We start from the raw sequence: 22872 nt of genomic DNA on the forward strand, positions 1-22872 counted from the left end.
ATCATCGCTATTGCGTGGGCGAGGATCGATTCAGCAACCCCCCACCCCTACTACCCCCCCACGCCAATGAAGGAGGTACTGCACTGCGTAGATATCGCCCTGGAGGATGGAGGACGGTGCCGTGGTGGGGATTGGTAATTATATGTATGCTGTTCCCCATCCAGCCAGCACACTCTGATACATTTAGCTACGTATCATACAACCCCCGCCCCTTCCATCTCGAGCTCACAGCAAAAAAAACGGGCTCCCGGGGTAGGTCCGTCCCACGATGACGACGAGGCGTAGTCGAACAGTCACTGCCGCAGAGTGAGCGAGATCGGTGAGGAATGACATCTTACCCGGATGGTAAAGCTATGTACCAGCGAAGCATCGTATTCAGGTCCCGGGAATGAATGAATCGAAACAAACAATGCAGGCTTCATATTCCCTGTTGTAATATTCCAGAAACATCCAACGACGACAAGCTACTCGTGAGGGGGTAATCGTGTCCAATTGGGTATCGTATCAAACGCCATGCGAAAAGTCATATATACAAACCCTATTTCTCTCAAATCTATTCAGAAAGCCACCACCACTGCATCTTTCTCCACCTTCTCCACCTCAATCTTCCTCAGCACATACTCGGCGGTCAGCCCGCCGCCAATCGCCACGCCCCCCACCGCCCACGAGCACCACTTAAACCACCACCAGCAGTCCTCCACCTTCTTGAAATCCGCCCTCCTAATCATCCACGCGGTCAACAACGCGGTGCCTCCACAGCTGCCGACGAAAAACGCCGGCCCCATCCCCGAGATTAACCCGGCACCGGCCAGCAGCGAGATCTGTACCCCGCCCATGCCCGCCAGGAACTTCTTTGTGCGGCCTTCATTCGCGATCGCGGTGCTTTTAACACCGATGCGCTTATCGTCCTGGATATCCTGGTGTGCATATACCGTATCGTAGAGGACGGTCCAGGCGACGTTGCTAGCATACAGGCAAGCGGTGGTAGCGGCAACGGTAGGATCCAGCAGGCTCAGACCAAGCGCGGGAAACCCCAGCATCGCGCCCCAGCTAAACGCGAGTCCCAGCACGACCTGGGGGTAATTCGTGTAGCGCTTCATGGCGGGGTACAAAGTGACGACGGTCAGACTCGGGATGGCGGAGACGATGACTTCCACGGGAAACTGGACGAGAACCGCGAGGCCGGTGAGAAGTTGCGCGCCCGTGAAGAGAACCGCATTGGTAGGTGTAACAGCGCCACGCGCCAGTGGTCGGAAGCGTGTGCGCGCCACTTTGTCGTCGATGTTGCGGTCCCACAGGTCGTTGATTGTGCACCCGGCCCCGCGCATGACCAGCGCTCCAGCGGTGAAGAGGAAACCTGTGTAGAGAACTGAGGAAACAGGGGCGACAGGGGCGGTCAGTGAGGCCGCCATGAGTGTCGACCAGAGTGCGGGGAGGAGGAGGTAGATGGTGCCCGTCGGCTTGTCAATGCGAGTCAGTTCGGCGTATGGAACCCATGATGCGGGAAGGACCGAGAGGATGCCGGTCGTCGGGGGTTTGTAAGTAGCCGATAGCAGGCTATTCTGTGGAGGTGCGTCATCGGTCTGAGGAAGGGTAGAGGATTTGCGGTAGAACGTGAGGGACGTTGGCCGACGGTGGACTGTTGGAGATGTATATTGGAGACGGGGTGTGAGATGTCGCGAGTGACCAACGGCATGGAATTGTGAGCGGAGAGTCGAAATCCCTTGGGCCTTGAGGGATTGAAGCTGCGAAAGCTGTGGTAGTCGACGTAGAGACGTCATTGTGGTATTTGGACGTGGATGGGGGGACGTGCGAAATTGGAAAGTAGAGAGGGCGCACAGTTACTCGAAGACGGGTCGAAGTCGAATGCCAAAAATTAAAAGACTAGCGCTCACTATGAAGGGACTAGCGCAGCATGTAAAAGGACTAGCGCGAGTGTCATGTGATTTTGGTTTTCAGCTTTGCAGCGTTGAAGCTCTAACTTTATTTGCCAGAAAAAAAAGAAAATCCATCAAAAAAAGAAACAATGAAAGACAAAGCAATTATCCCTAACCTCCTCTTCTATCGTGTCTGGGCATTCGACTTAAACCCGTCTTCGAGTACTCTCTATGGGGTTCAAACTTAAAGTCAGCTAGTTAGCCGCGCCAAGACCATCCTGAGGTTACAGGCCAGTGGCCAGGGCACTGGGAGCAATGAACTGACTGGCAATCGCGAGGTTTTCACTGTGTAGCTTGTGATCTGCGTGGAAGAAGTGTGAACAAAGTGACACAGCACAAGACCGTCCGTTCAATCGAACCAATATTGCGGCCCTTGAACCAAAGACCGCGGGCCATCCCTTCTCTCAGCAACATCCCCCTTCCGAGTATTTGCAGTATTTGCGCAGAAACTCTATTGACACGGTATCTACAAACCGAAGACCCCACCTCCACCTCCACCTTCAATGCCTAACTCAAGCGAAACTCCTGCAGGGGTACTCAGAAGGGTAGCCCTGCGGGATATCCGACTTAAAGATCACCCGCTTCCCAGGCAATGGTGGCAATCCGTTCTCCTGGAGAATCTCCTTCGCGTTGACCTGCTCCAGCACCCTTGAAAGGGCGCCGTTCTCGCTCTTGATAGCAACCAACTGCTTCGCGCCCTCTTCACCCTTCGCGATCCTTGGAGCCGCCGCCGATCCGAGGGTCAAAAGACCGGCAATGTCGTTCTGCCTGAACACAGCGGGGCGGGGGTAGTTGCGGCGAACATCGCGCTTCCAGTAAGGATTCTCAGCGATGTCGGCGGCGGGCATGGTGACGGGGTCGGTGTAGGCAGTTGCAGAGACCGATCCGGGGGCAGGGTTACGGTAGGTGGGGTTGAGAGGAACACCGGAGGAGCGGTTGGGGTCGACGGCAAAGGCGCGGCGGATCTTCTCCCAGATGCCGACCGGGTTGACGGTGTATTTCTGGTATGTCGTTAATGACAACGGCAAGAAACTTGCGGGGAGAAGCGGACCTTGTAGACGGAGACGACACCTCCGGGCACGCGCGGGGAAGACATTGTGGCGTGGGTAGGTGGCTAGCCGATGGATGAGGGGATAGATCTGAGCAGCCGATCAGAGAGTGAGACCCGGCAAGAAATGGGAGCGGTATGGTGGCTAAATACTTGAGTCTCAAAGGCAAAAGCGGGCGTGAGGAGCGTGGCGATGTCTGGGCTCTGGCAGATGGCGAAGGGTTCGTTGAGTGATGGAGGGAGAGTTCCTAATTCCAAGGTTGTAGAGTAGCGAGGTAGTGCTTGGCATTATCACATGATATTCTGGCACTAAATCCACGTCACGTATCACTCGGAACTCACATAGCATCTGCAATTGATCCAATGCGGCTGGAGTTCTCTCTGCTTTCGTTGCCTCCAACGTTCAGCGCGACTCTAGAATCGGTGCAACTAGAATCGGTGCAACCAGCACAGTCCCCTACGACTCCTTCGTACCACGACTTCACCATCATCTGAAGACGACCGACCGGCAAGCACCATGAATTCTTCTAGATCGCCGGCCGCTCAGCCACAGGGGAGCCAAAACGACGTAATCTTTCACTGCCACGTCTGCTTCAAAGTCGGGAGGTCTCTCACGCCGCCCGACGGTCAATCACCCCCATTCTTGTTCACTAGTTGTTCGCACATCTTGTGCGCAGGTCATTTGTTTCCACATGATGGTTTGAACTGTGTTCACTTCGATAGCGTCTGTTGAAGATGCTGATTCTTATATCCAGTTCCTGCAGACGCCTTGCAAACACCGCAAGTTTGCCCATACTGTGGTAGCGGTAATGTGCGCGTTGGGACAGAGGTATTCATCCCGCATGTTGACATTATTATGACAACTGCTGATGATCTACAAGCCTCCCATCGACTCGCTCCACTTCTTTGCACCCGCGGAGGAGCTGTTCAAAGCTTTAAGGGCTAGCATTCTACATTCCCGCTGGTGTTTCTGTGCCTGACAGTGTTACAGTTCCAACACGAAAGCCACCTGCGAGTAGCGAACCACTACATACGACAGGCCGAAGATCTTGCAGCACTGCTGAACAAATATAAGAAATCAATGCTGCGAGCGGCAGACGAGCTATTAACGAACCGAAAGTCTGAGATACCCACTCAGCGACGCTTGTTCTATGCTTACAATTACTTGCCAGGAGAATCGCCGAGCAGTTACTCGAGATAGCAGACTTAAAGGAAAATAATAAAGCCCTTCGCAGTCAACTCAGCGAAGCCCAAGCCCAGAATCCAGTTATGAACCAGATACCACGATCGATCGGTGATTTTGCTTCCGCAGCTATTCCAGCGAAAAGAAAGGCCGGAAGTCCTGAGGGCAATGGTAGACGGCTTGCAGAATTTAGAATGGACAAACCGCAGACTCCCGAGAATAATGCGGCAATCCCGCGGCTATCAGATCGAGGCCAGGTTTTTAGAAGTCCACAGGCCCCGCAGAGACTTCCGACGGAAGAGCTTGTACACGATGACCAAAGGCCCCGCGAGCGTTTATGGCAAGATCGTTCACAGCAAGAGCAGGATTCCGACGAAAGAGGATCTTCATATCAGCGGTACATGCAGGAACGACTGCAACAACACTATACCGACCAACGGCCTTCAATTGCGCCGTCACCACGATCACACCCATCGCAACGGCCTTCGCAATTTACCCGAAACGTCAACCGGCCATTCCAACCGCCTGGAAGGGCTCAAGCGCCACATAATAATCTCAGTCACAATAACATCTCCCTACCTGGCTACCCGGCGGATTTGGAATTAGACATAACCCCACCCCGTTCACCCGTCATGGCTCCCCCATCGCGAAGCGGATACATTGCACCATCATCAAGAGCGGGTTCTAACCAACCCATGCGCCGCAGCCGCAATTATGCAGCTTCGGAGGCGGGGTATTCACATACATCGGCGAGAGGAACATCCATCCGCCTGTCTAACCCAGGTCGTGGCAGCATGGCTCCTCCCGCGTCGGTGCATGGACTCCCCACAACCCCTGGCAGTATGGGTTTGGGAAGGGGCAATCATTTGAACCGTGATCGTAACATGCCCCCGCCGGATCTGAGCGGCGCACCCAGCTTTAGAAACAGAAGGACGACAGCCAATAACACGACAAACCCACACTTTGCAAGGGCAGCTTCGGATGCAGGATATCAAGATCATCGCAGAACAGCTTACTCTCCTCCACCCCAGCGGCCCAGGTCCGCATTGTTCGATCGGGGGACTTCCTGGGGAGCGTATAGAGCGGGTTAGTCGGTGGACCGCCGGGAACGTATCGGAGGGTAGCCCGGGGCCCTTAGTAGGAGTTGCCGGACGTGCGGAAGGGTGTCCGTGAGGTTATTTGGTGTGGAGTTTGGATATATATGAGGTTTCGTGTGCGGCGACAGGTGATACGAAGAACCTTCGCAGCGGCGCAGTCGACTCCCTGTTGAGGGGACTATGAGAAGTTTTCGGTTTTTTCGATCCACGATGGACTTGAATATTGCTGTTTAGATGGTGATTCCAGGTACGGAAATGTGGGCCATTTTTTGTTATCTTTTCTCGCCATCACCTTGAATTTTTACTCACCTCCGGAGGCAGATACGCGCGCCCGCTAATTCGTACGACCGAGGTCTTAATTTTGATCGCCATCGGTCCATCGGGGGTTTGAGATGAAGAGATCTGGATCGGATTGTTGGAATTCCCCATGTTCCTGAATTTATTGCGCGATACTAGCCATCGTTATTCCAGTTCAGGCGAAGACGTGCAAGATGGTGGGCACTGGGTAGCATTGGCTTAGCGCGCAGGCATCGCGCAACTCACTAGACGCCTCGGTGTGACGCTACAGTGACATCATACGTCGATTGCCAGGCATGACGACATAAACCATAACTTCCAAAAGTGGCTTTTGCAGCGGGAGGAATTGATCAAAGAAAAGAACAGCTTGCTTGTCATTTGCCTTGGATTTGGTCGTCATTAGCGACACGGGCTTGCTTTCCTTGTCGGGAGCTGTGGCTAAAATCGGGTTTGGTAATGACGAACGTTGACGTTTCCGCGGTTCCATAAAACCCCAATCATCCTCCTTCCCTTCCTTTTCTATCTCTTCAACACCACACACATAAACAACACAAACAACTATCGCCTTCACCAACACCCCACAATTGACTACTTCTTCTACTCAAAAGACTTTCCTCATCCCACCACAAACACAAACACCATGTCGTCGTATGGCTCTCTTGCATCTGCTTTCCACAGCTGCTTGGCATGTATTCTAACATGACGGAAATAGTTACACTCTCGAATACCTCCCCCCCGTCAAGCCCTCTGCCATTGCCCTCGGCACAGTGTTCAACCAAGCCGCGAACCTCGCCGTCCTCACCCCCATCTTCGGAGAGACCTACCGCCGCGCTCAGCACGCCGACTCTAAGGAGGAGTTCATCAAGAGCAAGGAGGCTGCCTCCGCCGCTGCTCTCTACGGCTCTACCCTCGTCGGCTCTGGTATCCAGACCTACGCCGTCGCTGCCGTCCTCAACCACTGCGGTATCCTCTCCTACAAGGGTGCCGCCTACGTTGGAGGCCTGATCTTTGCTGCTACCTCCGTTCCTCTGGTTTGTTCTCCACCCCGCTCAACACTTGATTTTATTCTAACGGGGTGTGCGCAGTTGGTCACCCAGATCTTCCAGGAGCGCAGGCCCGCTGAGATGGTTGCCGTCAAGGCCGCCGTCGGATTGGTTGACACCGTCGGACTGGCTGTGTTCCTCACCTACTGGGGAACCCGCCCCGCCCACGACCTTCTCCGGTAAATGTGCGGTTTGGTGAGATGTTGGCATTCGATTTTTGTAATTTTACGGCTGGTTTAGTAGATTGAATTTCAGGCGAATGGGCATGGGGATTGATTGATTGAATGATTGGGATGGGATTGGATGGTCAAAGTGGGTTGAAGATTGGTAGCAATGCCAATTCACTCCGATAATACCAATGCATTCCCGAACCGTGCTTTTTTTCGTCCAATTGTGACGATGTTTGTGAATTCGGCATCTTGACGAGCCATAGAATGAAAAGGATAGCTGCATGCGAACGAGTCATCGCTCCGAAGGGTTTCCCAATCGGCGCATTTTCCTAGCTGCGGTTACCAACGTCATCGTGCCCACAACACTCCTGCCGATTGCAAGCTATATTTGCAGCACCTACCACTTTCTCTGTGCGGCGAGTAAAAACTGGAGACGGAGACACCGCCGCATTGTGGCGTAACGCATACCTGGTACATGCAGGTCGATTGTGGGAACGGAGGGAATTGCCGATACCTAGATTTCCTGCGGATCCACATCGATTCCGTGGGTAGTCGTTTTGTATGCATACCGCAAGGGACATGCGGTCACCGGTAGGGGTTAAAACACTGCTCGCACATGCCCGAGGTGAAACCGCTTCGGACAGTGTGGCTCCCGTGTTTGCCACCGACGACTCCTGTCCGCAGAGTTCAAGACCGTCCGCCTACTCTACTTACTCTACATTTCAAGCTCGAGCCTCGAGTCATTCGATACCTAGAGTAGAGTAGAGTAGAGTAGAGTAGGTACGCAGGCTTTCGTTAGCGATTGCCTTCGGCCGCGATGGCGCACCGAGTGATTTCGGAGGTTAATTTTGCCGACGTATATATGATATGTATATCGTATCCGCCTGCCAGCATATGCACCGAGGGCCAAAGGAGTATGTAGCAAAGTTCTCGTCCGTGCCCATTTGCCTTCCGCCAAGCAGAATGAGCCCACGGGCCACCTACCGTCTTCCCTCGCTCGTCCATGGAACAGCTGGCCAGTGGCAGCCCGTCCAAGTTCCAACTCGCTGGCTCACCCTGTTCCAACTTCCGGCGCGTGGAAAACAAAGACTCGATGGATACGACAATGTACGCCACGACCCTATCTACCAGAGCTTGCGGACGAAAATAAGAGTATTTGCCGCTCCGATTCCACGCCAAAAAGTGAGGCTCGCGAGTGATCCCTTATGTCTGTCCGAGCCGTGCATCATGAGATATCACACGCACCTCCACCTAAAACCCCGCATCTCCGCATTTCCGCATCTCCGCATTTCCACATCTCCACATTTCCACGCCTATAGCCCAAAGCCACACGCACAGACGTAGGATCTCGGTTTTCAGCCGTGGATGCCGTGGACACCGGGGTGGGAGTGTGGGCTGGCTGCGCATGTTACTGCGGAGTCGAGTCAAACGCCATCGATTGTGCATCACTCCGGCGACGTTTCCCCGCGGCGTGCCGTGCGAACGGCGAACGGCGAGCTTACATTCAGCCACCCCACCATCCCGTCATCCAGCCATTCAGCCATCCAGCCATCCAGCCACAGCGCCATCGCGCCACATATGCCGCCCGGAGGCTGGTTCAGGTGGCGCTATCTATCTATATCTATATGTATTATCAGCGGCCAAGACCGACGAGCACTGCAGCACAGGTCCACATTGCATAACAGGAGTATATTTACGCACCATTCAGCACTTGGAGGTCTCAGATGCGACCCGAGTCGATCTGATCTGCTGTGCCAGTCTACTAGCCAGCTAGTCTGCCAGCGGTGAAAAATTCAAGCCTTGCCGCTGGCGGCAAATGCTAGATGCTAGATGGTGCCATGGTGGTGGGTGGCACGCCGCACGCCCATCGATCTACTACTATTTCATACCGTACCGCGGGGAGAGTCAAGAGAGACATTGCTGCTCTTGTGCTCGTTTCGGTGTCGGACAGCTGGCTGCTGGCCAATAGGCTCCCGTGCGCAGGCGCAGGCTTGGCCCTTGGCCCCTGGGTCTTCGACGCCAGGAGATCGGTGCTGCCTAGCAGACAAACAAACAGACAGACAAATAGAAACCGACAGACAGAGATGGGAGGGAGGGTGGGTGGGTGGAGGGTGGAAAGCTCACAATGCGCATCGATCTGCCGGTGCGCGTGCGCGTGCGAGTGCGAGATAACCAGCCAACCAGCTGGCAGCGGTACACCCGGTGACGGAAGGTATATGGAGACTCTGGTAGGTACGGGTACTTGGCCACGGCCAGCCTATCGGGCAAACCCGACAGTTAACCAGCTACGTAGGTCGCCGGGCTCGCCCGTCCGGCGCCTGGAGGCCGGGGCTGGCTGGCTGGTGGGCAGTCAATGACACGATGCACGGTTACAGACACAACGTACTTACCCCACAGTGGAGAATATCTATCGTTTCATGTTGTGTCTTTACACACTAGCCATCTCCCTGCCCACGGTAATGACTGGACCTGTGCCGTCTTGTCTCTCCCATGCCTACCGTATGTACCTTCTATAGAATCATAGCAATTCCAGGGCACCACACTCTTCTACTCCTTCGTATTTCCTCGCCTCTGCGTGGCTTGGTCAATTTCTGGTTCGTTCAGTTCGTTCAATTCGTCTAGGTTGTCCTGGTTGTCGAGCTTGTCGAGTTTGTCCAGGTTGTCCAGGTTGTCCAGATTGCTCAGCTTGTCCAGGTTGTTCGGGTTGTCCAGCTCTTCCAGCTCTTCCAGCTCTTCCAGCGCGTCCATTCTATCCAGCTTGTCCAGTCCGTCAAGGTTGACCAGTTCGTCCAGGTTGTCCAGGTTGTCCAGTTCTTCCAGCTCTTCCAGCGCCTCCAGGTTGTCCAGGTTGTCGAGGTTGTCGATGTTGTCCAACTCTTCCAGCGCGTCCAGTCCCCCTTGTTTCGCCAGCTCCCGCTGTTGTTGGTGTTTCTTCTCGACCTCTTCCTCCTCCTTCTCCAAAGCGATCTCCTTCTCCTTCTCCAAAGCGTCCTCCTCCACCACCACCACCTCCTCCACCTCCTCCAAAGTCTCTAGCACCTCCCCAAGCACTCTTCCCACCCTCCCCCTCCCCCGCCCCAGCTGGTCCTCTTTCCCCTTCCCCTCTTTCCCCTTCCCTTTCCCCTCGCCCTCCTTCCCCATCCCCTCCCCCCCCTCCCCCTGCCCATCCCCCTCGCTCCCCCACCGCCGATGAATGTCAATAAACCGCATCCACGCAGCCCATCGTGGTGTATCATGTTCCAGCAGGGCCTCTGCGACGATATCCTTCAGGCTGAGGGCGGTGAGGCCGCGCATGCGCCGCCAGAAGTTGGTGCTCCGGACGAGGTCGGAGGGGACTAGGAACCACCAGGATCTAGGTTACGAAGGACGTTAGTAGGTGTGCTAGATGGAGTCTACGGGGCGCAGAGAGAGAGGAAAGGCTGGTACATAGGGCTGGTACAGAAGGAAATGGCAAGGCTGGGAGGAGTCAAGACGGATGGACAGATGGGACCGCAGTGATGATGATGAGATGGATGATGATATATGATCTCTCTCTTGGGGCCCCATTCTCCTCCCTCCTCGCGTTCTTAAGAAACGAACGAAAGAAAGGAGGAGAAAACAAGTAGGGGTATGATAGGAAGTTGAAATGATACAGCCCCCAAACGGCATGAAGTGAATAAGAAGCAAGTATGTTCAAGAAAGTAATGAGAAGATGAAGATGATGATGAAGATGGAAGAAATAATGTAAAACTCCAGTTCCCAACAGAATGGTATCAATATATGTAACCAAGAATCGAAGAAGAAAAAATGTAAAGAAGATAGAGTACAAAACTAAGGTATAAATGCCAGTAGTAGCCAGCTCTAAGAAGGTAGTAAATGAAGTGCGGTGCGTGGGGCATAGAAAGAAACCATGATACAGACAGTTTGCCCCCCGACCGTGAAGAAAAAGAAGTAAGAAGAAATATAAAGGCAAAACCAGAACACCCCCGCCCCGCTTCACAGGACTCAGAAACAGTCCAGAGCATTGAGCGTAATTGCGCCATAAAGATCAAAAATCAAAGAGAAGGATAAAAAACAGAAAAAACAGAAGCAGAAGCAGAAGCCCAACCCGGAACACCAAAAGGTAAAAAAAAACAAAATGCAAGACCCAAGAAGTAAAACTCCTCACCTAATAAACTCCTCGCCGGCCTCATAGCTGCGGCTCTCGAAAGGGCTTTCGCCCCAGACCCCCCAGTTCTCATGCACATCCGAGCAGATCCTCTCCTCATCCTGATAGTCACCCGTGCGGACGCCCTCCTGCGCATACTCTAGCATGAAGTCCCTGATCTCCCGGAAGGGCAGGACATCGATGTAGGGATGGTGGGGCACCGACAACTGCCTCTCTGTAGGCTGCAAGTCCGCGGCACTCTCAGGCAGAACCCATGGTTCCTGGCGGTTGAACGGCGACACTGATTCCTCCCTGAAAATATCATCCTCGTCCATGTTGAGCAGCTTTCCCACCTGTCGGGTAGCGTTGATCAATTTGTTGTAGTTCACCGAGAGGTAGAACTGGTCCCGGACCATCGCCGAGTTGACGTGGTAGGGGTTCGTGTTCGCCGCAGGGTTGGGCGAGTAGTCCGAGGCGAGCTGGGGTAGCTCGGCGCCGTACGATGTGGGCTGGTCGAGCGAGCTGTAGCCGATGATCTGGCGCGGCGAGGTGCAGCCGAGCTCCGGGGAGCTGCTGAGGTAGTCGCTGTGGGCGTAGTGGTGTTGGTGTTGGTTGTGGTGTTGGCCCCAGGAGCCGGCCTGGAAGCCGCCCGAAGTGGCCTCGACGGATCGGGCATCGACATTGGTGAACAGGGGGCCGAAGTCGCCTGCGTAGTAGTTCCTCGAGGCCGAGCGCGACGCGGAGAAGGGGAAGGCGGGGGCGGTCGGGGTGGTGGGCGAGGTATCGGATGCGGTGGTGGCTGATCGAGGCTCGGCAGATCGGGTGCGGGGCAGTTGCAACCTCCACTCGTCGGGCTTGGTGCGGATGGTCCGTGCGCTGTTGGCGCGAGTCCGCTTGGTGACACGGCCCGAAGTTGTTCCGCTAGGTGCAGTGGCTCTCTGCTGCTGTTGCTTGGCAGGCTTCGCGGCGGTGGTGTTGGTGCTAGTAGCGGAGATCACCGAGGAACCGCCTGCCCGGTTCTCGAGCTCCTCGAGTCTCTCCTTGAGCTTGCGGCGGTAGTTGCGCTGGGCCAGACGGTTCTGGATTTTTCGACGCTCGGCGAGATCGGCGACTTGTCTCCAGTCGTCATCGGCGGTCTTCATGACCTGGGAGCTGTCGTAGCCTTTGCCACTGCGTCCGAATCTTATCGACATATTGAGGTAGGGTAAAAAGCGAGTCGGGAGATAGCTCTATGTGTGCGCGATACACGACGCGATGCCGGACTGTGGTGGCGAAAGCAGATGATGGAATAGTGTGAGAAGCGAGACGCGGATGAAACGGTGGGAGTAGTGGGAGAAGCGAAGATGTCAATGCTATGGAATGGCTAATGGAATGCTAATGTATTGAAGACTGGGCTCGCTGAAGATGAAACTTGGGATATGGATGATGCGGAGGCGGACCTTTTAACATCTCGTCTCAACTGTGCATTCCAGTAATAGACCTTCTGTATCAAGGCCTTCTCGAAGGACTTGAAACTCGAGGGGGAGGAGAGCCGAAGGAGCAGCAGCACGCATGCGGGGATACGCGAAAAATCTATTTCTGGAGATGCGGATAACTATTGGCGTCTTTTTGAACCTCTGGGCCCGCCATCTGCATACGGCGCTATATTTGGGTGCAGGATCTGTTGGTGGGTGAATCCTGAAACATTGTTGGCAGGCGCGTAGCAACAGGGCTGCGAAAAAGGATCGGGGGGAAGGGGGAAGGGGTACATGGCAGGGGCCTTGGAGAAGGCGGGAGACCCCACGCGCAGCCAATAGGCAGCCAGCCTTTCGCTCGGGAACGGGCGATCCACGCCAGGCCACAGCCACAGCCACGGCTATTGTGCGAAGGCCGGGGGCCCGGTCGGCGTGCAAGCCACACGTGGCGAGGGGGGGCCTGCTCCCGTGGCAGTGCCAGCCGAACCGTCAGGTCGGAGACGAGATTTCCTCGAACACTAGGAGCGGTAGGTACGGTACTGACTTGCCTACATACTCACGCCACAGAGCAAGCATACACGCAGTGGTTGGAGGCAGGCAGGCAGACAGGCAGTCGTCCACTCCATTCTACATACATCCTGTCCAAGCGCCGCTCGCAATCATCGTCGTCACTATCGTCGTCGATCCGAGCTTCCGGATCCTGGGCGGATGAAGGCGATCGAATGTATGCTTTCAGGCAGCCTTCCCCTCATGGCATCCGGCCACACATCCCGACATTACTGGCCCGTCCGCCCCCGCAAGCAAGCACGTCGCCAATGCCAACGCCATATAGCCGCCGGTCCCAACGGTGGCCCAGTTGCCGTTCCGTCCTCCAGTCACAGCGCGCGCCGTGGCCTCCAACTGTTACTGGAGTCGAGAGTGGAGACCGGTGGACGCAGTCGCGACCGCGTGCAAGTTCCAACGCCATCTCTCACCATCTCTCGCCATCTCTCGCCAAGACGGGACGATTGGCCCCGAAGCGCTCCTCGAGACTCCTCCTCCCTTCAGCCTCACCGATGGTGAACAACAATCTGCCACAGCGGATTCCCCCATGCGAAAGAAAAAAAGCACGAGCCCATGTTCTGTGGCTAGATACCTACCGCTGCAGCCCTACGGTTCATCTGGCATCAGGTAATCTCCTTCCCCCCCTCGCCCTGGTTGCTGCAGTACCTACCGCACGCTAGGTAAGTACACTCTACAGGACCTCCTGATATCATCAGCCCGTTGAGGTGGGACCGTGGGACCGTGGTGGTGGTGGTGCAACTCTGAAGCTGCAATTAGCATCCAACCGACAACCGGCCACTCGAGAGTCGACGGGATGGGGCGTTACGTTGATCCCGGTCCTACAAGTGCAGTGCTAGGAATTAATCGATAACACACACGCACCGGCCAACTCGGTAGCCCGGACCGATATCGATCTGGCGCCAAAGTTGCCGCGTTTCAGAGTTTTGCTGTGGTGGGGCTGTGAGACTAGCCAGCCGGTCGGCCGGTAGAGACTGCAGAATAGTTAGTTGGAGTAGCGTGGAGCAGAGTAGGTGCTAGGAAGTAGGTAAGTGAGAGGCGTGTGTAGGCACGTAGCCCGGCGATGCGAGTGTAGATATGATACATCATACCTCTGGACGTGCTTTGCCCGGCCGAGCATCTTGTATCATAGTAGTAAGCAAGCAGTTATGTAGCCTCGCACGTGTGGAAGAGTGGAAGTCCGGCGTCCGTCCGCCCGCCGCCGCCAGATGCCACGATGCGACATCGTGGCTCGCGAGTTGTCGGGCACTCTTCGATGCGATGCCTATTTCCATACGACCTTCGAATTCCGACGGTTGTTTCGAGCGCGGCCTCTCTGGTCTGTTTGATGGTTCGTCCGCCGTTCGCAGTTCACCCTGGTTGAATGTTAAGGCCCTCTAGGCTCTTTCTCTGTCCCTTGTATCTCTGTCTCTAATAATGGTATCTACTTCCTACCGACTCACCTATCTCCTCTCGCTGCCGACCGACCGCGCAGTCGGCAGCGCTCCGCCAGATTCATCCATGGTATGTAGACCATGTACCAAGACACCCCGACATGTTCGCCTAGATAAATGACTTGTAACTATCCGCGGACCGCAAAGCACGCACTTGTACTCTAACCCTTGCCCCAAATGGCAGCTACTTGCCACAGTTGCTGCTCCACTCACGTTACCCACACCCTGTAGCTCGGTCGGCCGGTCGCGTACTTTTCTCGTCAAGGCGGAGCAGGCTGTATCGCCTGGATACCTAGAGTACCAAGTCAGTACTACTATATGATCGTTAATGCTCAGGGACATCAGCCACAGCAGCGTGACTGAGACCCTTCCTTATGCGTGTGACGCGACCGACGTGATGTGATGGCCGCTGCTGCTGCTGCTGCTCCACCAGAAAAGTTTAAGATTGCTGCGTGGCTCGGTGGCTTGGTGATAACGCCAGCAGCAATAGTAAACAACGTCCCTAAAATAATCTACCCCATATCAGTCCTGCTATTCCGCTCTTCACTCCTTCATCACCGGGTAGCTAATCGTTCGTTCATCTATTCATGCATTCATCCATTCGTTTAATCTAGTTGCACGGATGCGGTCGCTCTACCGCTTTCTTCGGTCTTCGGTCTTCTGCTTCACGATGCACGATGCACGATCACCGATCCACTCCCTCCCTTCCTCATCCACCTCCCTTCCCTCTCCTTCCCTCTCCTTCCCTCTCTCCTTCCCTCTCTCCTTCCCTCTCTCCTTCCCTCTCTTCCCTCCTACTTGCCGCTGACTGAGCAACCTACATTCACTCATCTCAGACTCAGCAGCGACTCGCCACATCACACGCAATCGCAACCACGCAATCTGCTCACTCCTCGAGCTGACTGTTACGCCTCTTTTTAAAAATCTTGATCATCCAAAGCTATGCCCTTTAATACTCGCCACCTCAGTTCCGACGACGGCGGTGAAGGTCCCTCCGCTGCTGCCGGAAAGATGCCCAAGCAGGATCACCGTACCAGTCACAATCCCGGAGGCACCAGAAAGCGAGACGCCCACGAGAAGTACTCTGTGAAGCTAGAGTTTGCTGGCAAGAACGGCAGCGGCGGCGGCAGCAAGGTCGCAAGGAAGGAGAAGGAAAAGAAGAAGAAGGCGCCAGACCATCCGCTTGCTGAGGAGTTCATCGGTACGCCTTGCATTGCCAATCCATGAGATGGCGTGCAATCAGTTTCCCTGGTTTGCCCTCCGATGCTTCGATCGCTTAGCCTGACGCATTTTACCCCTCCAGAGTCGCTCGACAATTCCACCGGCTCCATCACCGCGAGTCTCGTCGAATCGATTTCCAACATCCACATGATCGGCCTGTCGAGGATTGCTGCAGCAACCTCACTCTCGCAGACCTACATCGACTCCGCTAACTCTTCCGCAGAGAAGTTCTCACGCCTCTCGATCCTCTCCGACTCGTTCAGGCGCGAGCTCGCCGCTAACCGTGCGTTCGTTGCCGCGAGGCAGAACGATATCGACCGTTTGCGCCGTGATTACACAGACATTACAGGTGAGATCCTGCAGCTGCAGCGCGAGGCACTAGCGATCAGCCCTACGAAGGGTCTCACGCACGAGGACCCTCTAGCCTATGAAGAGTTCGGGGATGGGGTTGCTACTGATGAGGCGTTCCTGGAGGCGGCCGACGGGAGGTGCCGCGAAGTCGAGAGGAAGTGGATTGAACGCATGCAGCAGAGTGAGAGGGTGAGATCTATGCCCCTGCGTGCCAATGGAGGGGCGATGGGTAGCTGATTGGTTGTGACAGAAATTCGAGAACGATGCCATCAAGAGGAGGCAGCTAGCTATTACTGTTATGGTCTAGCTTGCTCGTCGAGTTGGTCTGCGCTCACGGGGGATAGCTGAACGGGGAATTTCTGAATAAGCTTGACGGAGAGGTACATGTAATCGTACATACTACTTGAGGGCAGCCTACGCTACGGCCCTACCGAACGACTTGATGAATGGAATACGGATACCTGGAACAATTAAAAATAAAAGTCTCTTATTGCGCTCGGATGAGAGAGAGAAGGTATGGAAGGATTATTAGCTCCTTCGCGAGCTTTTCGTGACGAGCTTGCTTCTTTGTCCTTCGTTCATGCCGAACGCGACCCAAGCCTCACGGCTGGAAGAGCCTCGAATGACGCAGTACTACGTTGCAGAACAAGCAGCTGAGCCGGTACAAGACGGAGAGCTGGAAGATACCAGTTCTTTGATCCCATTCTATGGAGTAGAGTGATTACAAGCCATCTCGCAGTCTCTCGGATTTGGTGGGTCGAAAGTTCGACAACGAGCGCCAAGCCGGTGATGACTAATAATGCTTCTCTCTCAAGGTCGCGCTTTGAGTGGCGGTTGCACTCCGTTCCCTCAGACAGACACCCCCAAGAGCGAAGGATTGACAGCCTGTTCCTCCGCAAAAGAGATACCCCCCCTCCCCCCTCCCCCCACCTCCGCATCATCCCGCCAAAGCGACATAATACCGATCCCGCTCCAAGAATTCCGTATCGTCTCTGCGGTCTTACGGCTAGAAAGCTTCCCGGATCGTTCTGTCGCTGTTCGTTCGTGAGCCTCGGCCGACCGCAACCTCCCCCATAAGCGAAGCATCATCATCAACCACCTCGCTCGCCCCCCACCTCCCCTTCTATCGCAACACCATCGCGGTCGAAGCAAGCCATGTCGAACCAGCTAGTTGTCAGTATTATTCGCCGTGTCGCGTTGCTTCTGTCGTCTCTTTTTTCCCTCTCTTCTTTGAGCTGACTCCGGCGCGGTTGGGGTGTGCGAAGGGTACCGTTTACCAGAGCATCATCGACGAGGTCATCAACAGCAGTCGCCTCGACTTTGAGGAGGCGGGAATCAATGTCTCGACGCTGGAGGATCTGAAGCAAGTAAGTGGTTTGCTCCCACACTGTCCCCCGTCTCTCGTCTCCTTTCCCACAGGCAGTTCCTTCATGTTTTGTTTGTTTGATGATTCGGTCGCATCGTGTATTTGTTGGTCGCGTTCTTCATCCTGTGGGGCGCCGGCGAGGGGGGGGGGCAGGGCAGTGGTTGTCGCCTTTTTGTCCTTGTTCTCTAGCCACCGCCCCTGCTCGCATTTAGCGGTTCCGCTTTTATATGGTGCTGGGGGAGCGGGGTTGCTTTATTCGGCCTGGAAGCCTATGCATCGCACAGCCAGAGTGTGCAAATTTGCTCACTTGGCTTTTTCCCTTTTGGGAATATTTGCTTTTCTCTTCCCTGCGCATTCTTTACCCATCTTGGAAGTTTGTTTAAAAGTTGCAACATCGCTAACCTCTATTCCGCTATGGCGCCCCCGTCGGTGGTGCCAATGTGGATTGCGATGAAATTAGGTTTGGCAAGGAAAACTGTCCGGTCTCAAGATCGCGCACTTCCCGTGGGACCCTCCGGCTCCCGAAGCTCCATCGAACAATGCGACCGCTGCGCAGGCGAGAGCTGCCCAGCAACAGCAGCAACAGCAGCAACAGCAGCAGGCACAGCAACAGCAGATGCATCAACAGCAGATGCACCACCAGCAACAGCAGCAGCAGCAGCAGCAGCAGCAGTCGCAGCAGCCCTACATCAAGTCGGAGCCCGGCATGTCGCAGCAGTATCCTCAAGTCCAGAACGGTGTGAAGATCAAGTCGGAGCCGGGAATGGAGCCACAGGGCGTCATGTACGGAGTACCTCAAGCCAATCTGACCGGTAATCCCACGCACGACCCTCATTTGGCCGCCATGCGCGCACAGCATAATATTGCGCAGAAGTTCGGACCGCAGTTGCAAGCGCGACCAGCCAGTGGACTCGTTTTGCCCGGGATGAATCCGGGACCACCTCCGCAACACAGACCGGCCAACGGCCAGCAGCAGCACAACGGTATCCCTCAGCACGACGGCGGTGACGACGAAGAGATCCCGATCGAAGGTTTCGGATCGCTCACCAGGGAGGAGGCCGACAAGGTGTTGTTGACGAGGATCGGAAAGGCGGAGCGTCAGCGTGCCGAGGCTTCCGAGAAGCTCGCCCAGGCGCTGCAGAACCTCAAGGTCAGCTCTGCCAAGTCGAAGGCGAAAGGCAAGGGCAAGGCGCGTCGCGCTCGCAAGTTGGATGCCTACGAGGAGGCTCTGAATCACAACTCGTCGTATCCCTACCCCTCGGAAACCCCGATGTTGGTGTTGTCGTCGAACGCTTCGTCTGGACCCCGCGTGCCGCAGCTGGATGGTGATTCCGAGGACGAAATCGACGAGGATGCGATTAATTCCGATCTTGACGATCCCGAGGAAGACGAGATCGACAACGAGGATGATGATGAGGTCCCCCAGATCATGCTCTGCATGTACGACAAGGTCCAGCGCACCAAGAACAAGTGGAAGTGTGTCTTGAAGGATGGCGTCCTGACCATCAACGGACAAGAGTATGAGAGATTCTTCGTGTCGAGAAGGCAAGCAGTCAGCTAACGCATTTATACAGATATGTATTTCACAAAGCTAATGGCGAGTATGAATGGTAAACCATTTGGCTTCGGATTTGCGGACAACAGGCATGCACCGCCGCCATGCGTTTGTTTCTTGGTTGCCGTTGTTGTTGTTTTTGTCCGTACGTCGTTGGGTGTCCTAGGATGTTCTGCTGTCAAGAGACCTGGATTTCGTTGTCGTCCGGATTGGGCCGAGAATGATGCATGAATTGAACGATCTCTTTCCGTTTTGCTGCAATGTTTTGTCTTTTCGTTGTTTCTTCTTTTCTTTTCTTTTTCATTTCATTTTTTTTTCTTTTTCTTTTTCCCCTTCTTCGAGGGACGGCGGGCGGCGGTGGGCGGATCAGGAAAATTGCTACCTAGACCGTATGGATGTGGTGTTTGTGTGCGTCCGATCAGATCAAGTGAAGGAGAGAGACGAGATGGGTCGATTTGTTGGGCTTATGTATCCGACACACGGTCACGGACATTTGGTGCTGCAGTAGTTACTAGGGTACGGTTGGGTTTTGCCGTTGGGGTTTTGTTGCCTTACTTTCTGTGTCCTTGAAATGCTCTGGTTATGACCTTCTTCTTCTACTTCTTCTACTTCTTCTTTGAAAAACACCTTGTACTTTTAGTTGGTACCTACTATTCTTTGACCGTAGCTATGATATGGACACTGCTGAGCCGCCGTGCATCGACCCTGAGGGATTTGCTTTTTTTCTCTCTCTCCTCCATTACGGTACTTGGGTTGCAGCCATCTACGCGACGTTTCGGCGAGGAGAACGAGGGGGTGTCTCTCATCCACGTTATTCCCGTGTATGATGGTTATGCATACCAACTCTGCGGCTACAAATCTATAGTAGACTCAAGACAAGACATATCTTGACGAGAAATGCAGCTGCACGATGTTGTAGTTGACAGCGAGTATCGTAGTTGGGTGTGCGTTTCAGATTCTGGGCGTTCAATCGACATCGACATCGATAGATAATCATAGTAGCTCCTGTCTCGCCCAGCCCACTGATTCACTGAGCCCAGCGGCCCAGGGGCCAGCCGGGCGTTTCGAGATGTCTCGACGGCCGTGTTCCAACTGTCCCACAGACATGCCGCATACACATCCATATCGGCGGTTTGCACTGTGTTTTTTTTCTTTTTCAGCTGCGTCTGTACGTAGGGTAGGCTCTAGAGTACAGTTGGGTTGGTGATATAAATAGCCCCTACCCAACCCAAGTTACCCAACCCACGCTTGGAACTTTGAAGGTTCCCCGCACTCTGGCACCTAACTGTGGGTCAGTGCCATGTGCAGTCTGCAGCAGTGTGCAGCGCAGTGTGCCGCCCCACCCGCTTTTCGCCAAATCTATGGTACAATTGTACATACATGTAGGGTCTCGGCTCCGAGCCCGAGGGAGCAGACAGTTTTAGATTTTACATAGACCTCCCCCTCAAGCACTGCGAAACCCAACGTTCCGCTGTACCGGGAGTTTCAGGATTCTACTATGTACCTACGGCACCGTCCCCTCTCGCCCCCTGGCGCTGTCGATGACGACGATGAGCCCTCCCTCCCTCCCGCCGGACCCCACCCCACCTCGCGCGATCATTCCAAATTCAAACCATCTACTCCCGCCCGGCGCCCGGCGATCGGCGCGTCACGAGGGCTCGGGGGCTCAGGGTGTCACGGGGACGTCACGGGGGGTATCACGCGAGCGTCACGGGGGCTGGGTAAAGAATGTACCGTACATACAAACATACATACACACGTTTCGCCGGTGAACAAATCTGCTGCTGCTGCGCCGGTGTATGTGTCCATCCAAGGGCCAAGGCTGAAGCGAAAGGTCGCCCGGGCGCGGACGCGGGTAAAGAACTGTGGCTGTCCCTATCCTACCAACTGGTGGTAGCCCATCCGGCCCGTCGGCTCGTCGCCCAGGGCTGGGTTGACCGTTGGGGGCCTGGGGGAAAAACAAAAATAGACCAGACCACGAAGCTTTCTTTCGTTCAAATCTCGATTGCGGAATTGCGGAGTAATTTCTTTTTGCAGCCGGTGCTTTGGGCTCTAGGCTCAAAAATGGGCTTTGGGCTCAAGAGAGAAGGCTAGAGTAGAGTACGTAACTGGCGATTTCCGGTCACCGGATTGGTCAATTGCAGATTGGAGATTGCTGCTTGCCTAAATGCTAGCAGAACTGTAGAAGAGTGGGGATCGGGTGCGTTTGGAAGACTGCAGGGCTGCGACTCTGCGAGCTGTAAAGTGGGCCGGTAAATGTATGAGAGCACTGTTTATAGACGTTTGGGTGTCATACTATACTATAGATGAGATGCTTGCTCTCGTTTATCGCGACCGTTAACTTTTTTTGCTTTGTTATTGTGGATGATCAATTGGGCAGAGGTTCTTGGGGGCATGGGGCGTGGGGATTGCGGCTCAAAACTTTCGTCATGGGCCAGCCAGCCGAGCCGAGAACTTTTGGCACCCAAACCCGAACCCAAAACCACACCTGTCATCGCCACCACCACCGCTATCATCGCCCTCCACCACCACCATCACCACCACCGCCCCGACTGAAGCACCACCACACCCTACACTACGAAACAAAAAAAAAAGATGACACCTCTCTTCCGCCCCACTCTCCTCGCGCGGGTTCGTTCCGCCCTTTCCCCCTCCCCTCCCCCGAACTTCCGGTTAACTCCCCCGTGTGTAGACAACGCGCGCCCTCCTCCGGCCAACCATCTCCCCGATCACTCCGCCAGTGTACGTTGCGCTGCGCCGACTGAGCGATGACACGAAGCGGACGATCGAGGGCGTGCTGTCGACGGCGCCGGTGGTGCTGTTCATGAAGGGCACTCCGGAAGCACCGCAGTGCGGGTTCTCACGCGCGTCCGTGCAGATCCTGGGACTGCAGGGCGTTGATCCCGAGAAGTTCAGCGCGTTCAATGTGCTCGAGGATGAGGAGGTGCGACAGGGTGAGTCTCCCTCCTAGTGGGGAAGAGGAAGGGAGGAGGATGGGGATGGGATGGGGATGGGGATGGGGATGGGGATGGGGCTGATGCAGGAAACCGCGCGCAGGCATAAAGGAGTTCGCGAACTGGCCTACGATCCCGCAGCTGTACATCAACAAGGAGTTCGTGGGCGGCTGCGACATCCTTGTGGCGATGCACCAGAGCGGCGAGCTGGCGGAGATGCTGGAGAAAGAGGGCGTGCTGGTCCCACCGGAGGAGGGCGAGCAGAAATAGAAGTAAAAGTAAAAATCACACAATACACATGGGCGATGCGTTGGGGATGCAAGCAAGCAAAAAAAGAATCAAGAATCGGAAGAATCGATTGCTGTGGAGTGGAGTGGGGATGTGTAAACCGTACACCGCACTTAGAGGAATTGCATGGTCCACGGAATGCTGCCCTACACTCGAGCCATTGAAATACCTACCTCATACCTAAGGTCGAGCGAGCGAGCGCTGAGCGGGTTTATCCAACGCGTCGCGCATGCCCGGACCGGGCTCCGGATAACTACATGCTGTTTGTTCCAAGCCTCTATCAATCACACGGTCGTTATGTCACTCTGCTAGGCATAGCTCGTCCAATATGACCACACCATTCCATCGGATTCCATCGGCTGGGCGAGACCTGTCGGCGAGACACACTCGTCCTCACTCGTCCTCGATGTCTCAGTAGCTCTACTATAGCTGCCACATTTAACACTCAACCATCCAGGTCGCCATATGATGTTCAGTCCCTCTCAACACTCAATCAAACGAGTAAGCACAGCTTTGGAGGCGCCATTCACCCTCGATGGATATGTTTGGCACGGAATGGAACCAAACCACTAGCCATTCACGTATGTATAGTGGATACCTCGAGCCCCCATTCAGCAACCAGCCCGAGCCCTTAGTGACCAGTCCGCACCAAGAATTAAGCACCAAGCACCAAGTACCACCTGCCGGAACGCAGAGCCGCGCTGAGCTGGACGGAAGGAAGTACCAATAGTAATGCCATCCCCAGTCATCCTCAGTATACGTACTTAAACCGCCAGCATGCGGATGAG

At 54.9% G+C, this 22872-nt stretch overlaps 8 protein-coding genes across 8 annotated transcripts; 5 read left to right on the forward strand and 3 right to left on the reverse strand.

The window, feature by feature from the left end:
* Positions 1 to 424: 424 nt before the first annotated feature.
* On the reverse strand, positions 425 to 1853 carry BZA05DRAFT_409937 (UbiA prenyltransferase family-domain-containing protein). The gene has a single exon (XM_051484839.1). It carries the CDS (start codon positions 1779 to 1781, stop codon positions 558 to 560), a length of 1224 nt encoding a protein of 407 aa, XP_051335755.1. The 5' UTR covers positions 1782 to 1853; the 3' UTR covers positions 425 to 557.
* A 157-nt stretch (positions 1854 to 2010) lies between these two features.
* Positions 2011 to 3217, reverse strand: BZA05DRAFT_409941 (uncharacterized protein). Its single transcript, XM_051484840.1, has 2 exons — positions 2989 to 3217; positions 2011 to 2938 (listed from the first exon to the last, which is right to left on the reverse strand). Exons 1-2 carry the CDS (start codon positions 3031 to 3033, stop codon positions 2450 to 2452), a joined length of 534 nt encoding a protein of 177 aa, XP_051335756.1. The 5' UTR covers positions 3034 to 3217; the 3' UTR covers positions 2011 to 2449.
* Positions 3218 to 4056: 839 nt separating this feature from the next.
* BZA05DRAFT_409942 (uncharacterized protein) lies at positions 4057 to 5840 on the forward strand. The gene is made up of 3 exons (XM_051484841.1): positions 4057 to 4104; positions 4158 to 5067; positions 5129 to 5840. The coding sequence occupies exons 1-3, from the start codon at positions 4067 to 4069 to the stop codon at positions 5339 to 5341; spliced, it is 1161 nt and encodes a 386-aa protein (XP_051335757.1). The 5' UTR covers positions 4057 to 4066; the 3' UTR covers positions 5342 to 5840.
* BZA05DRAFT_175609 (uncharacterized protein) lies at positions 5834 to 6946 on the forward strand. Its single transcript, XM_051479249.1, has 3 exons — positions 5834 to 6210; positions 6275 to 6593; positions 6648 to 6946. Exons 1-3 carry the CDS (start codon positions 6203 to 6205, stop codon positions 6786 to 6788), a joined length of 468 nt encoding a protein of 155 aa, XP_051335758.1. The 5' UTR covers positions 5834 to 6202; the 3' UTR covers positions 6789 to 6946.
* A 3925-nt stretch (positions 6947 to 10871) lies between these two features.
* BZA05DRAFT_175702 (uncharacterized protein) lies at positions 10872 to 12179 on the reverse strand. Its single transcript, XM_051479251.1, has one exon. It carries the CDS (start codon positions 12092 to 12094, stop codon positions 10919 to 10921), a length of 1176 nt encoding a protein of 391 aa, XP_051335759.1. The 5' UTR covers positions 12095 to 12179; the 3' UTR covers positions 10872 to 10918.
* Positions 12180 to 15113: 2934 nt separating this feature from the next.
* On the forward strand, positions 15114 to 16193 carry BZA05DRAFT_409952 (uncharacterized protein). Its single transcript, XM_051484842.1, has 2 exons — positions 15114 to 15550; positions 15653 to 16193. Exons 1-2 carry the CDS (start codon positions 15292 to 15294, stop codon positions 16156 to 16158), a joined length of 765 nt encoding a protein of 254 aa, XP_051335760.1. The 5' UTR covers positions 15114 to 15291; the 3' UTR covers positions 16159 to 16193.
* A 776-nt stretch (positions 16194 to 16969) lies between these two features.
* BZA05DRAFT_175724 (transcription factor IIA, alpha/beta subunit) lies at positions 16970 to 18982 on the forward strand. The gene is made up of 4 exons (XM_051479252.1): positions 16970 to 17094; positions 17187 to 17288; positions 17748 to 18805; positions 18862 to 18982. The coding sequence occupies exons 1-4, from the start codon at positions 17077 to 17079 to the stop codon at positions 18899 to 18901; spliced, it is 1218 nt and encodes a 405-aa protein (XP_051335761.1). The 5' UTR covers positions 16970 to 17076; the 3' UTR covers positions 18902 to 18982.
* Positions 18983 to 21171: 2189 nt separating this feature from the next.
* On the forward strand, positions 21172 to 22217 carry BZA05DRAFT_358841 (thioredoxin-like protein). Its single transcript, XM_051481454.1, has 3 exons — positions 21172 to 21473; positions 21535 to 21796; positions 21900 to 22217. The coding sequence occupies exons 1-3, from the start codon at positions 21438 to 21440 to the stop codon at positions 22064 to 22066; spliced, it is 465 nt and encodes a 154-aa protein (XP_051335762.1). The 5' UTR covers positions 21172 to 21437; the 3' UTR covers positions 22067 to 22217.
* Positions 22218 to 22872: the final 655 nt, after the last annotated feature.

Source organism: Tricharina praecox (genome assembly GCF_024521635.1).
Source record: "Tricharina praecox strain CBS 144465 chromosome Unknown BZA05scaffold_31, whole genome shotgun sequence".
Taxonomy (NCBI): Eukaryota; Fungi; Ascomycota; class Pezizomycetes; order Pezizales; family Pyronemataceae; genus Tricharina; species Tricharina praecox.